General features: G+C 31.5%; 1 protein-coding gene across 1 annotated transcript in view; it reads right to left on the reverse strand.

Moving 5' to 3' along the window:
* The window catches only part of LOC124362166 (ATP-dependent DNA helicase PIF1-like), a 31,579-nt gene that overhangs the window by 4,726 nt on the left and 14,151 nt on the right, over nucleotides 1–12,702 (reverse strand). The window contains exons 3-7 of the mRNA XM_046816413.1: nucleotides 11,693–11,798; nucleotides 8,833–8,967; nucleotides 7,496–7,629; nucleotides 6,070–6,317; nucleotides 1,317–1,456 (exon numbers count right to left, since the gene is read on the reverse strand). Of these exons, the coding sequence (XP_046672369.1) occupies nucleotides 1,317–1,456; nucleotides 6,070–6,317; nucleotides 7,496–7,629; nucleotides 8,833–8,967; nucleotides 11,693–11,798 (763 nt within the window). The remainder of the gene's footprint in view (nucleotides 1–1,316; nucleotides 1,457–6,069; nucleotides 6,318–7,495; nucleotides 7,630–8,832; nucleotides 8,968–11,692; nucleotides 11,799–12,702) is intronic.

Genomic DNA, 12,702 nt, shown 5'->3' on the forward strand with positions numbered 1-12,702 from the left:
GGGAGAAGGGCTACACGTTCTCTAAATTAAGAAATGAACCTGTATTTACTGTGCCCAAGCCTAATTTAACTTTTTTTCAAAAAGGTTACATCTTTTTAGGACCCAAAATTTACAACGTTTTGCCAAGTGTAATAATAAATTGTAATAATTCTAAATCATTTTCAAAAAAATTAAAAACGTGGTTATTGTCTTTTGAAAGTGTTGATTTTCTAGTAAATATAAATAGTTGATAATTAATTTTAGGTTTATTGTTGGTTAAGTCTGTACAAACGTTAAGTCTATATGGAAGATATAATAACTGGATATGGTTATAATTTATATTTATGGCATTTTATGTACTGAATTAGCTTTAGACTTTGAAAATTATAAAATGTGTTTTTTATTCAAATTTGTTTTGTTAAAGCTTAGTTTAAATGGGAAGATTGATCGTATTTGAATTTATTTGTTAATTTCATTTGCTTGAGTGTTGTTTTCTTTTTTTTCTAAGAAAGTTGGAGCCTCTACACAGGCAGTTCCTTGCCTTTTGAGGTCCTATTTTGTTTTCTTGAATTTTGTTTATTGATGTACCTTAGCTGTATTAATATAAAAAAAAAGACATGTTCATATTTCTTTAACAAAAAGTTACATTGTTTTATTTTTATTTTCATGTCAATTGTGTCTACAATTAAGGAGCAATGTTTGTGTTTGTGCTTAAGGTATAAATGATGTTTATATAATTTTACTATTGTACATATTTTCAAGAAAATAAATATTTTTTCTATCTTCTATCTATCTTAATATAATCATAAAACTTAATCAAACTTTGGTAACAAATTAATGAGTTATTAGAAAAATAAACTATACCTGATTAAAAATTTGATAAAACTCAAACTTGAATACTAATTATATTTTACTCCTTTTTTATTACTTTTTTTCCTGAGGGAAAGAGACGATTGTCCCCGCACTTAGTCCTAAAAGGTCCTTTGCGCCTCCTCCCTTACTTATATTTGTAGCCTCAGAATCTGCAACTTTTATAGAAGCCGATCAGATTTGAGGGCTCCTGTTCTCTGATGTCCTTGGGGGCTGAGGAGATATGCCCCTAGGAATCTTTTCTGAATTTTAGATTTGGCAGGACAGTTTAAACATATATGCTCCACTGATTCCTCCTCTTCTCCGCAGAGTCTGCATTCTTCAGTCTGGCTAAGGCCCACCTTCATGAGGTGTTTTCTGAGACATGTCCTGTCAGTTCTTATTACTTAAGAATGCAATGTAAATAAAATACCTAAATAGACAAACCATAAGTTACAAAAGAGTATTAAAAATTAAAGGATATGAACCTTCTAATTTGTCCAACTCGAAGGTGTTTATTCTGGAGGCCTCTTGGTTGTGACTGCACAGTTTGGTGGCAACAATGTCCTGCGAGGACAAGGGTCGGGATGCCGTGCTCATCAGGGAGTCTGTGACCTCCTTCGTTACGCTGAAACATTCAGTTAATGTCATTTAAAATTGAGTTTTTACATCCTTAAACTATTCAAGAATCAAGAATCTTTATTAGTCATAATAACATTATTAAAATGCATTGACATCGTCACCAGAGCTTCAATAAAATATTAAATCTAGATACATTACATTAAATGTTAATTCCAGTGAAAACCTGACTGGCCAGATGAAATAACAGTATACTATGTATAACTAAGCATGGACAAACAACAATAAATCCATGTATTAATAGATTTTAGAGAAAATAAATTAATAACATTGTAATAAAATGGTAAACATTCAATAATAAATAAATAAATAGTACAATAACAGACAATTTAAAACAGTAACATTTAAAACATTTATGTGGGCTACAATACAGATAGGTTTAAAAATTCAAAAGAAACATCTATCACAGACAGTGTCAGGTATTCATCTATACTATAAAAAGGTCTAGTTAACAGCCATCTATACATCACTGATTTGAATTTACTAAGACTAATGTTATGACTGGTAAGAGGTAGTTTATTAAACAAACGGATACCAATAAAAGAATACATATTATATTGTGTTTTACTTAATCTGCAGTAGGGCTGATCTAAATATAAGCTGCCTCTAGTAGGATAGTGATGAATGTCATTTCTAAGAGAAAAGTCACCAAGATTCTGTTTTAATTTAATCAGACATGAATAAATATAAAGGTTGATAACAGTTAGAATACCTTCCTCTGCAAAAATAGGTTTACATGTAGTTAAGGAGGAGACTCCTGCTAAAATTCTAACAGCCTTTTTCTGTAACAGTAATACTTTATGAATATCATGACTGTTACCCCATATGGTGATTCCATACGATATGGTGCTATGAAAAAATGCATAATATGCGGATTTAAGATAATCTTTGGGAACAAGTTTCTTTAGGTGGCGCAGCAAAAAAATTACTCTTGACAGCCTACAACAGACACTCTGAACATGGGGTTGCCAAGTCAACTTAGAATCTAAAGTTATACCCAACAGTCTTACACAGGACTTTAAATTTAAATTATACTTCGTTAGCGTAAGATTTTTACAAAGAGAAAATAAAATATTTTGTGATTTATTATCATTTAGTAACAGACCATTAGATGAAAACCAGTGGTTAGCTTGGTGGAGGACATGAGTTCTCTCTACAAACAAGGTATCTATATCGTTATTAATACAATAAAACGTGGAGTCATCTGCAAAAATTACTGAGCCGCAATCCACATTGGTAGGCAAATCATTTATAAGAACTAAGAATAAGAATGGGCCAAGGACCGATCCCTGTGGTACACCACCCTTAACTGAAGCTAACTCAGAGAGTGTGTTGTTGAAGTACACCCTCTGAGTGCGATCAGACAGGTAAGTTCGAAAGAAGTTTAGCTCAACACCATTTAGGCCATAATGTTGTAATTTGTTAAGGAAGATGTCATGTGGAGCACAGTCAAAAGCCTTTGTCAAATCACACAAGCTGGCAAGTGTGCTAGAGCAGTGTTCAAAACCACCTATTACTCCTGAGACTGCGCCCACAGTGGACAAACCCTTGCGAAAGCCAAATTGATTTTTAGAAAATAGAGAATTAGATTCAAAAAATTCACTAACCTGGTATATCACAGCTTTTTCAATGATTTTGGAAAAGGTGGGCACCACAGATATAGGTCGATAGTTCTCAGCCAGGGAGGGGTCACCCTTTTTAAAAATAGGTACAACTTTTGACAACTTAAGCAAGTCAGGAAACAGGCCTGTAGAAAGACAATGATTGATGCTAGCCGTAAGGAGCTCTAGTATCACAGGCAAAACAAATTTCACCAGATCAACACTGATATCGAAGATGTCTTTACTGGAACTGCTTTTGATGCTTTGGACACACTTCAATACTTCCTCACTTGAAACTAGTTTCCACACAAAACGTAGGGGTGGAACCTGGTAGCCGCTCACAAGTTGACCGGAAACCGCCAAAGAAGGCGGAGCCTGACTACATGCTTCTTTCACTGTTGCAATGAAGGTGTAATTGAAGTCATCAGGGGTTAGGTTGTGGCTGATCTTACAGGCATTTGAGCTACCTTTATATCTGTTAATAATTTCCCATGCTGCCTTACAGCTACTAGATGCAGAGGATATATATTCAGCATTGAAATTTAGTCTGGCATGGATAATAGCTTTCTTGTAGGTTTTCCGAGCTTCAACATAGTTTGACTTGGTTTGTTCGACAAACAGATTGTACCTTACTGCCCACAGATGAATATGATGCAGACTACTAACTTTCTCTTTTAGACGGAGAAGTTCTTCAGAAAACCATTTGGGCCTACTATTAGAACACAGATTTATTTTATGTATAATTTTCACAATTTTCTTTGGAAAGCACAAGTTCATGCCTTCATGAAAATAGTTTAAAAAGTTTTCAAAAAGTGTGAGATTTGGATTACTGTTTAAAACATGATTCCAGTCCGTTTGACCAAAATACGAATAAAATTTAACTTTGTTAGACATACTAAAAGATCTTATTACCTTTTCCTCTTCTACGGGAATGCCACTCAGGTTATGTTCAATACTGGACTGAGATGTCAAGATAGTTATCAAAGCACTGTGATCTGACAAAGGAGGCTGTAGTACATCGACAGAGAGAGAATCCCTCGGTAGGCCACTTACAACATTGTCCAAACAGGATTTTCCCCTCGTAGGCTTGTAGTTGAAACAACAGCAGTCGAGCGATCTTAGAAGGTTGAGAAACTCATTTGGAAATTCTTCATTTACTTTATTAATATCTATATTGATGTCCCCAGAGGCAATGATAGGGAGGTTGAAATTACACAAAAACAACCACAGTTTTTCCATGTTGTTTAAAAATATATCTTTGTTGCTATTAGGGACTCTGTATATAGATACAAAGATTACTTTAAAATTATTAAATTCCACGACTGCAGCAACAACTTCAAAAACATTTTCTTCACAGAAATCATTTACATTAATTTCAGAGAACTTTAATGTTTCATGTACATAGATAACGACTCCACCTCGCAATCTTAAAGATCTACAGAATATGGCAGCACAGTAAAAACCACTTATAAGAGCTAGGTCCTTAGAGTCATAGGTACACCAGTGCTCACTTAAGCATATAACAGAAAAGTTATTGTTGGCGATTATAATATCAAGTTCAGGGAGCTTATCTAAGAGAGACTGAACGTTGGCAGTCAAAAATTTATAGGTAGTCCTATTCGACGTTTGGTCATCACTCTTGATTGGAGGTTTTGTGAGTTACATTAGAAGTAAGCTATTAGAAGTAAGAATTACATTTCAGCTCTGTTATTGTTAATATGTTATTTAGGTGTAGTTTTCTGATGCTATTCTTTGTATGCTAATTGTAAATTTTTATGAATAAAGAATTATTGAATCCTTAATATTGAAAGTTGCCTAGGTACTCAACTTATTTCTAATCATTTTAGTAAAGATTTATCACTTCTAGTTCATAATTTTATTACCAGAACTCATTATAACTTTAAAATAGTATTTTAATGACAAATATAAGGTAATTTTTTAATATTTAGAATGTTTTTAATTCTTGATTAAGAAATTGAAAAGCTGAAATTAAAGAAAATCCAGTTTGATTTTTATTCTTTTACTTTAGGAAGAAATATTCTTAGCCAATCTCCCAATCTTATAAAAGTCCTCCGCCCATCTCTCGCTTTATCTGAGTTAAAAAAAGTGATTATTTTAACTAACAATAGTTTTATAAAAAGATAACCTCATTTTGAAAAATATCTATGGACCAGAAAGGAAGGGTTTGCCTTTGATATAGACTCGTCGTATAACATGGTAGCAATGGGTATCACAATATTCAACAGTAAATCCCAAATTATTTGATTATAATAAAATGAAAAGTGGTCCCATAATATATCCTTGATGAACTACAGGTTTCACAAGTTTAAAACAGGCAAACCACAAAAAAGATACATATTTCATCTATTGCTTAACTACAATTAAATTAAAAAACAAAACAAAAAATTCTTATTACAACTTGAAACGCTTGATGTATTCCTTAGCTGAAAGAATGTTATTAAAATCATAATAATCATTTTAAACAGACTTGCTTATCTTTCAAATAATTTTGAAAGTGCAGGAAATTCACACACTAGTCTATAGTTACTATAATCAATAAAACTACTCTTACTGTAAATAGGAAGAAATTTAGTAATCTTTAATAAGAAATATCTACTACATTTGTTTATTACAAGGATTCATTACACTAAGTTCACTTTATATATATATATATATATATATATATATATATATATATATATATATATATATATATAATAGATATAAAAATGAAATAAAATATGTCTTTATGAAATAGCTATTTAAATTTACAATTTTTACATTCAAACAAAAATCCTGATAAATAGAAACTTGTCAAAGAATTACAGCATTATTGCCTTCTTCAATATAGGTATGATATACTGCCAGCTATTACTGTCTTCTGCTTGTCTACAAAAAAAGTTGCAATGGAAAGTAAATATACCGGATCCAGTTGTTTTTTTTTTTTAACTTTTTACTAACTTTATGCTATTTAAATGAAAATCAATAAATCAGTACTTACTTGCCAATGCGGATATTGTTGAGGATATTAATAAAGTGGTTATCCGACTGACGGTGAACTTTCACCAACTGATGAACTTGAAAATTACAAATTCTCCAAACATGAAATTGAAAGCAAAACTTCTGGGTTTGTGGCGTATTCCGAGGAACCACAGGTGGTAACTGCAAGAAATCTCCACAGACAATAAGCTGAATTCCTCCGAAAGGCTTATCAACCCCTTTTACTATTCGAGCTACTTTCTCCAACTTCTGCAATGAGACATCAAATTATGAAAGTTACATAAAGATAATGAAAGTAATCAACTTAAAATGATAGCCAAAAACACCTGTTGTGTAAATTAAGCTGTACAATATACCCCAATATTGCTATTCCTAAAAATATAACACAGTTCAATGTCATAGACACAGTTTTAAATTCCCATCAACCATTTTCAAACAATAGGGTAGCTAAGAAAGGTTTTGTATGGAGGCAGGTTAGGCTAGCCATAAGAGTGTGGATGAACCTGAGGTCCTGCAAAAATCATCAGTGAACAGAAAACTGTATCACTAAATGAATGGCTAATTTATTTAATTATTACTATTATCTAACACGTATGTAAAGTAAAGTAAAGTAAATGTCTTATTTTACAGGCGAAGTTAGGGCTAAGAAGCCCTCTCTAACACTTAACCTGGGGACCAACGGCTAAAAGGTGACTTCGGAACTACCACCAATGGCCGGGCAGGCGGGCTGCTTGCAAGGACAGGATCGCTCAATGGTCACCCATCCAAGCAGCAGCCACGCTCGACGTTGCTTCATCTGGTTATCTTGCAATAACCGTTGTACCCGCTACACTTCGCCATTGGCATTGGCCATTGGTATGTGTACAATAACCTTGACAATGAGGAAGAATTCAATTTATTGTTTTTCAAAACTGTAATTTATTGATAGAAAACGGTTTTACTAAAATTATTAATAAGTTCCTTAACTTCAAATAGACTAATTTGATGTTTCAGTTTTCTGTAAGGGATGTCCTAATAAAAATCTTTTTGAGACTTACATTTTTTTATTTAGTACTTGTAAAAATACACACGATACATCAAAAATTATATTTAGAATACTGGTTTACATTGAAGAAAGTAATAACCCTAAAAACTGTACTGCTACTGTGAATTTACATATTAGCTTTATGCAACATGTAATACTCTAGAATTGTGTTTATAATGTCAATTGAAAGATTTAAAATGTATCATAAATTAAGTGAAACTTTAGGCCAACCAACAATTAAGATAAGTACTTCATACAATTTAATTAAAAAGTAGTAGGGTTAAGAGTAAAAAGATAATGTTTGAACCTTTTGTTAATACTTAGGTCAATTAATTTTACTCTATTCAAAATAACCATGGTTTGGAAATCTCAAGTCATAGAATTTTTTAATAACTTTACTTACCTCAAAGTATTTCCCATCAACCATAGAGATTTCGTCAATGATCAAATGTTTACATCTCTTCCAATTCGATATGACCTGAGGTCTCCTGGCTAGTTCAATGCACCGTTGCAAAGTTCCTTCACCTGATCCCATTCCTAGAATGGCAACAAAATTATTTGTTATGATAACACTTAAACACATTAAATCTTAATATGTGCTACTAGACACATACGATTATAACACACATCTTTTTATAACAATGTAAATGTATTTTTCATCCTGCTATATCCTTTAAATCGTTAAGGAGCAACAATATGGCAGGATGAAAAATACATTTATACTGTTATAAAAAGATGGATCCTATACAAATTATCTCAAAACTGGCTACACCGAGCAGTAAAACTCCATTTTCTTATTTTGTTTTCATTCTCACTTTTGAATCGTTGAATTCTTGTATTTTGGTAACGTAAACAAAATAAGTCAAATCTAGGATACTATGCTCTCGGAAACTCTTTATAATGTTGAAATATAAAATAACTTTGTTTTACTTATTTGTTAAATTTCATGTCGTAAAGCAACTTTTAGGTAGATTTTGTGTACAAATCAGCCTATTGCAATCGCCTTCATGGTAGCACTTAAAGAAAATCTTTGCATAACCTCCGAACCCACAACCACCCCTGTTCAAAAGTTTACGTGTGTATGTATATATATGTATATATGTATATATATATATATTGATATATATATATATAAATGTATATATATAAATAAGATAAATGATATATATATATAAAAATATATATATATATACATACAACATGGCCTGTAGTAACAATAAATATCCCAAAAATAGCCCAAACAAATTAAAATTTGGAACAAAAATAGATCTTATAAATATCTTGACAACAGTAAGTTCATCGGCCAGCTTGGTATGCCATTTCATTTCAATATCGGACCCATTTAAACTTTTACATCTACCTTATTTTATGCATACAGAGAAAAACAAAAGAGTTTCAGAATGTTTTAAGATTTATTAAACATTTTATAATTAACAATTATTTTGTAGCTCCAACAGTTTTTGAGACATTGATTAAATACAAATATAATAATTTTTCCATCTTTTCTTTATAACTTTTCTGGTGATAGGAATGCTGAAACAAATTTAAAAATTTCTTAATAGTTTTAAAACAAATTTTTGGCATCTCAAACTTTTATAGAGATATTGAGTACTCATGTAAATTCCATGAAAATAAATTAATAATATTTCAGTTGTCAACGAATTTAAGTACTTCTTCTGACTGTGCCAGAAGGATTATTTAAAGTTCTCCTTCACATTTTTGTATAATTTGAATCCAAACCTGCAAAAGCATGCAGTGTAGTGCCTGAGATGAGACAGGCTGCCGCCCCTGTACTAGCTGTCGCTACAGTTCTGTCTGGAGGCAGAGAAGCGATGATATGGCGTAGGAGAAATGACTTCCCAGTGCCTGCACTACCTATACACAGCAAGCAGAATATTTTGTTTACTATTTTGAAGAAATAATAAATGATAATAGAGACAAAACTGAAATGTAGGTATTAATAATAAACAGGGGGGTGAATAAAATAGAGCTAATTTATTGATAACTAGCTGTTACTGGTTCTAATTAATTATATACATAACGTCACAGCTGAATCTGCCTTTTCATCCCGATCAAGAAAACACAAATCTCGGAAACTTACTTCGGTCAAAAAGCATATATTTCCAGTCCTTCTCATATATTTCAGGTCTAAGATATTATCAGTACCATAGTAGAGTTTGCCTTGTTGTTCTGACGAAGAAAAAATATATATACTTACGTAGGACCGAGATGCCTACTTCGGTTAAAAAGCGCCTACTTAAGACCGTTTAAATTCACTTACCTACTATGTCACAGTTTAGCTTGCCATATTGCCTCGATCAAAATACTATATACATTTGATTATCTAGGTCTCGGAAATCTATTTTGGTCAAAATCGTTTTGACATAGTTGAGTTTGCCTTATCCTGATGAAGAAAATACACACATAAGTAGGACTGAAAAGCCTATTACGACCTAGGGGGAAGTCCTACATACTGCTTATGTACTTTCGGTATAAGAGGAAAATCCTTATTAAGGTTATGCAACATTCCAAAATAATCGTTAATACAGTTTTGCATTATACTTGTTTTTTGGACTGTAGCCAGGGAAAGAATGAATGGTTGAGGCATGTTCGTATTCATTTCTCTGTTTTTCCATAAGCCATTGTTAAAATTTAATATCATAATGTCAAGGAAGCCCACCAGTTTAAAGTAACTTATGTGAAAACATTCATAACTTTGTTTATTAAGGTTAGTTTTATAACAGTATTTAATGCGTGTATTTAAGATGATTTTACTTTGTCACTGGCGCAATCTGGAGTAAAATTTATATATTAACGTTTTATTTACTATCTGCATTACACTACCGATCAAGCAATGTTTACTTATTTAAATGTAAACAGATGTTTTAGAAAGTTTGTCGAACTATAACTGCCAACAGCTGTTTAGTGCCAGGTTAATTTGAATTATGAAACTTAAAAACTAAATTTTTATAAATTCCAAAATATTCTAGGTAAATTTTCTTAACTTTTTCTTCATAAAAACCTTTCTCGGATTTCAATGGACATATTACAAAAAGAATTAACCGAATTGGTACAGCCGTTCTCGGAACTTGCGCTTACCAACACATTTTGCGATTCATTTTTATTTATAAGATGTACCCTAAGACAACTCTTTTTACAGTTTGAATCCAGAGGGATATCTTGCCCAGACTTGTAAATTTCAAAATAGTTAGTTTCGTATATTAAGCTGAAATTAAAAAGAAAAGATTCAATATTTGGTGTAATGCTTTTTCCAATACACCATTTCTTCTATAAGTACTATAAACAAGTACTGTATTGGGTAGGGTACAAGGGTGAAGAGTTTTGTTTTCTGTGTAAAATTAGAACTATAAAATAGTATTTTTTCCTTAGCTTTAATGTTGAGCACACAATTGTTTGTCTATATTTACTTTATCAAATTATTTCAATTGAATGTACAACATCTATTCACACAAAAGCATTATGATATAGGTGTAAAAACTAATATATGGTTACTATATAAATTCATTTCACAAGCATAGATCCTTATGGAACTGACATGTAAATTTTCCGGTGACAAGGCACTAACATTGCTATCACGTGAATATTGAATATAGCTCCAAATTGCTAACACAATACAATTCTTTGTATATTTTTGTATCTGTATGGAGAGCCAACTTCTTTTATGAATGTTTGACGAAAACTGTACGACTGATGATTGATTATTTTCTAAAAGGACATTTCTTTATTGATTTGATAACAAAAATTAATTGAGTGCTTACACAATGCAAATTGGCTCTCAGCTCCTGGACTATTCACTATAACTCTATAACACATTCACTATAACTTTATAACACATTCACTATAACTCTATAACACATTCACTATAACTCTATAACACATTCACTATAACTCTATAACACATTCACTATAACTCTATAACACATTCACTATAACTTTATAACAAATTCACTATAACTTTATAACAAATTCACTATAACTTTATAACACATTCACTATAACTTTATAACACATTCACTATAACTTTATAACACATTCACTATAACTTTATAACACATTCACTATAACTCTATGCTTTGTTAAGCACATTTAAGAGAGTGTAATGTAGGATAGAGCATTGTAAGGCATCTGCCCATCACTGTAGTAAAACCTTGGACAGCAAATGTCACTTGTATTTGGTGGTGTGTTTACATATCTACTAAAGGCAGGAAATTCCATTTGATAATATGTAGATATGCTGTGTATAACACGAACTTACACTCCCCGTGGCAATGTTTGCTTACATCTTGTATAAACGGCTACACAAACAATAAATTTAAATAAATCTTCCAAAATCTTCTGTTGCATTTTGTCGTGGAGTTGTGTAAAAATGTGATAACACAATAGGCCAATGTTTGGAAAAGAATAGAATGTTTACAGAAACAAGCCTCACAGAGCTAAATAATACCAAATTGGAATACAAAAATTAAGTAAAACCAAATAAAATACAGATCATATTATTAACCACTTTCATATCTTGAGAAAGTGACTAAATAGGTTAAAAACACTCTTTCTTAAATATACTGTTTACATATGTACATACCAGTAAAGAAAATGTTAACTCCTTGTTTTACAGCATCCATTACTTCTCTTTGTTCAGCTGTTAATTTTTCTTTTAAAAGTAATTCAGTACATAGTTTCTTGTTTCCCTGAAAAGTACAAGCATTTTACAATTACGTTCCTGCACTTAAAAATAATGGTAACAATCTTTGTATAATCTTGCATATGTTTAAAAAATACGTACATATACTCTATTTTATAGATTATATTTTTATACCTTAACTAGCTAACTAACCATGCTTCAATACGTTTAACTTACTTCTATCTTGTTATCTACACATAGGCACTCGAAATCATGCTCTACAACATGGGAGTTGTCAGGAATGTTCAACTAATGTTGAGTAGCCACATGAAAATAAATGTGTCAAAATGAGTATTCTTTTCTGTCAAAAATCAATAGCATATTACACTTAATGGTATTTTTAGGTCAGTCTTAAAGAATGCTGCCTGGCAAATTCAATGGTGTATAATCATGTACATTAAAACCTTTGTTACCCTTACATTCTTTGTCATTTGGCCTTAGAGACTGGTATAATGGAAAATGGTTTTGAATTAAAGTTGGAAAAAAACACTATTTCCTTCACACAAACTTATTTTTACGCTTTTTGAGGGCATAATGCAATGCTCTGGATCTAAATTTTAATCTATACATCTTAACATTTCAAAAAAAAAATAACATTATACAATTACTAAACATAACAAAGAGGTGATTTTCTAAACAATTCCTTGATGACATAATCTACAGTGCCAAGAAGCAGATACTTCTTTAATTGTGAAAACAAGCACTCTATCAACTTACCCCAGCTTAAATGATTGTGTTCTTTCCAAATAATTGCAATTGTCCTCATGGTAGGAAAATGTCTATGTAACTTCACTGAACATGACCCACAAACCAAAATTATACCATTTCCAAAGTTTACATATATATATCTATGATGGAAATTGATGCTATGCTCAAAGTGCACCACTGTTTTTAATGAGAAATAATTTACT

The sequence above is a fragment of the Homalodisca vitripennis genome, chromosome 5 (assembly GCF_021130785.1).
Source record: "Homalodisca vitripennis isolate AUS2020 chromosome 5, UT_GWSS_2.1, whole genome shotgun sequence".
In the NCBI taxonomy this organism is placed as follows: domain Eukaryota; kingdom Metazoa; phylum Arthropoda; class Insecta; order Hemiptera; family Cicadellidae; genus Homalodisca; species Homalodisca vitripennis.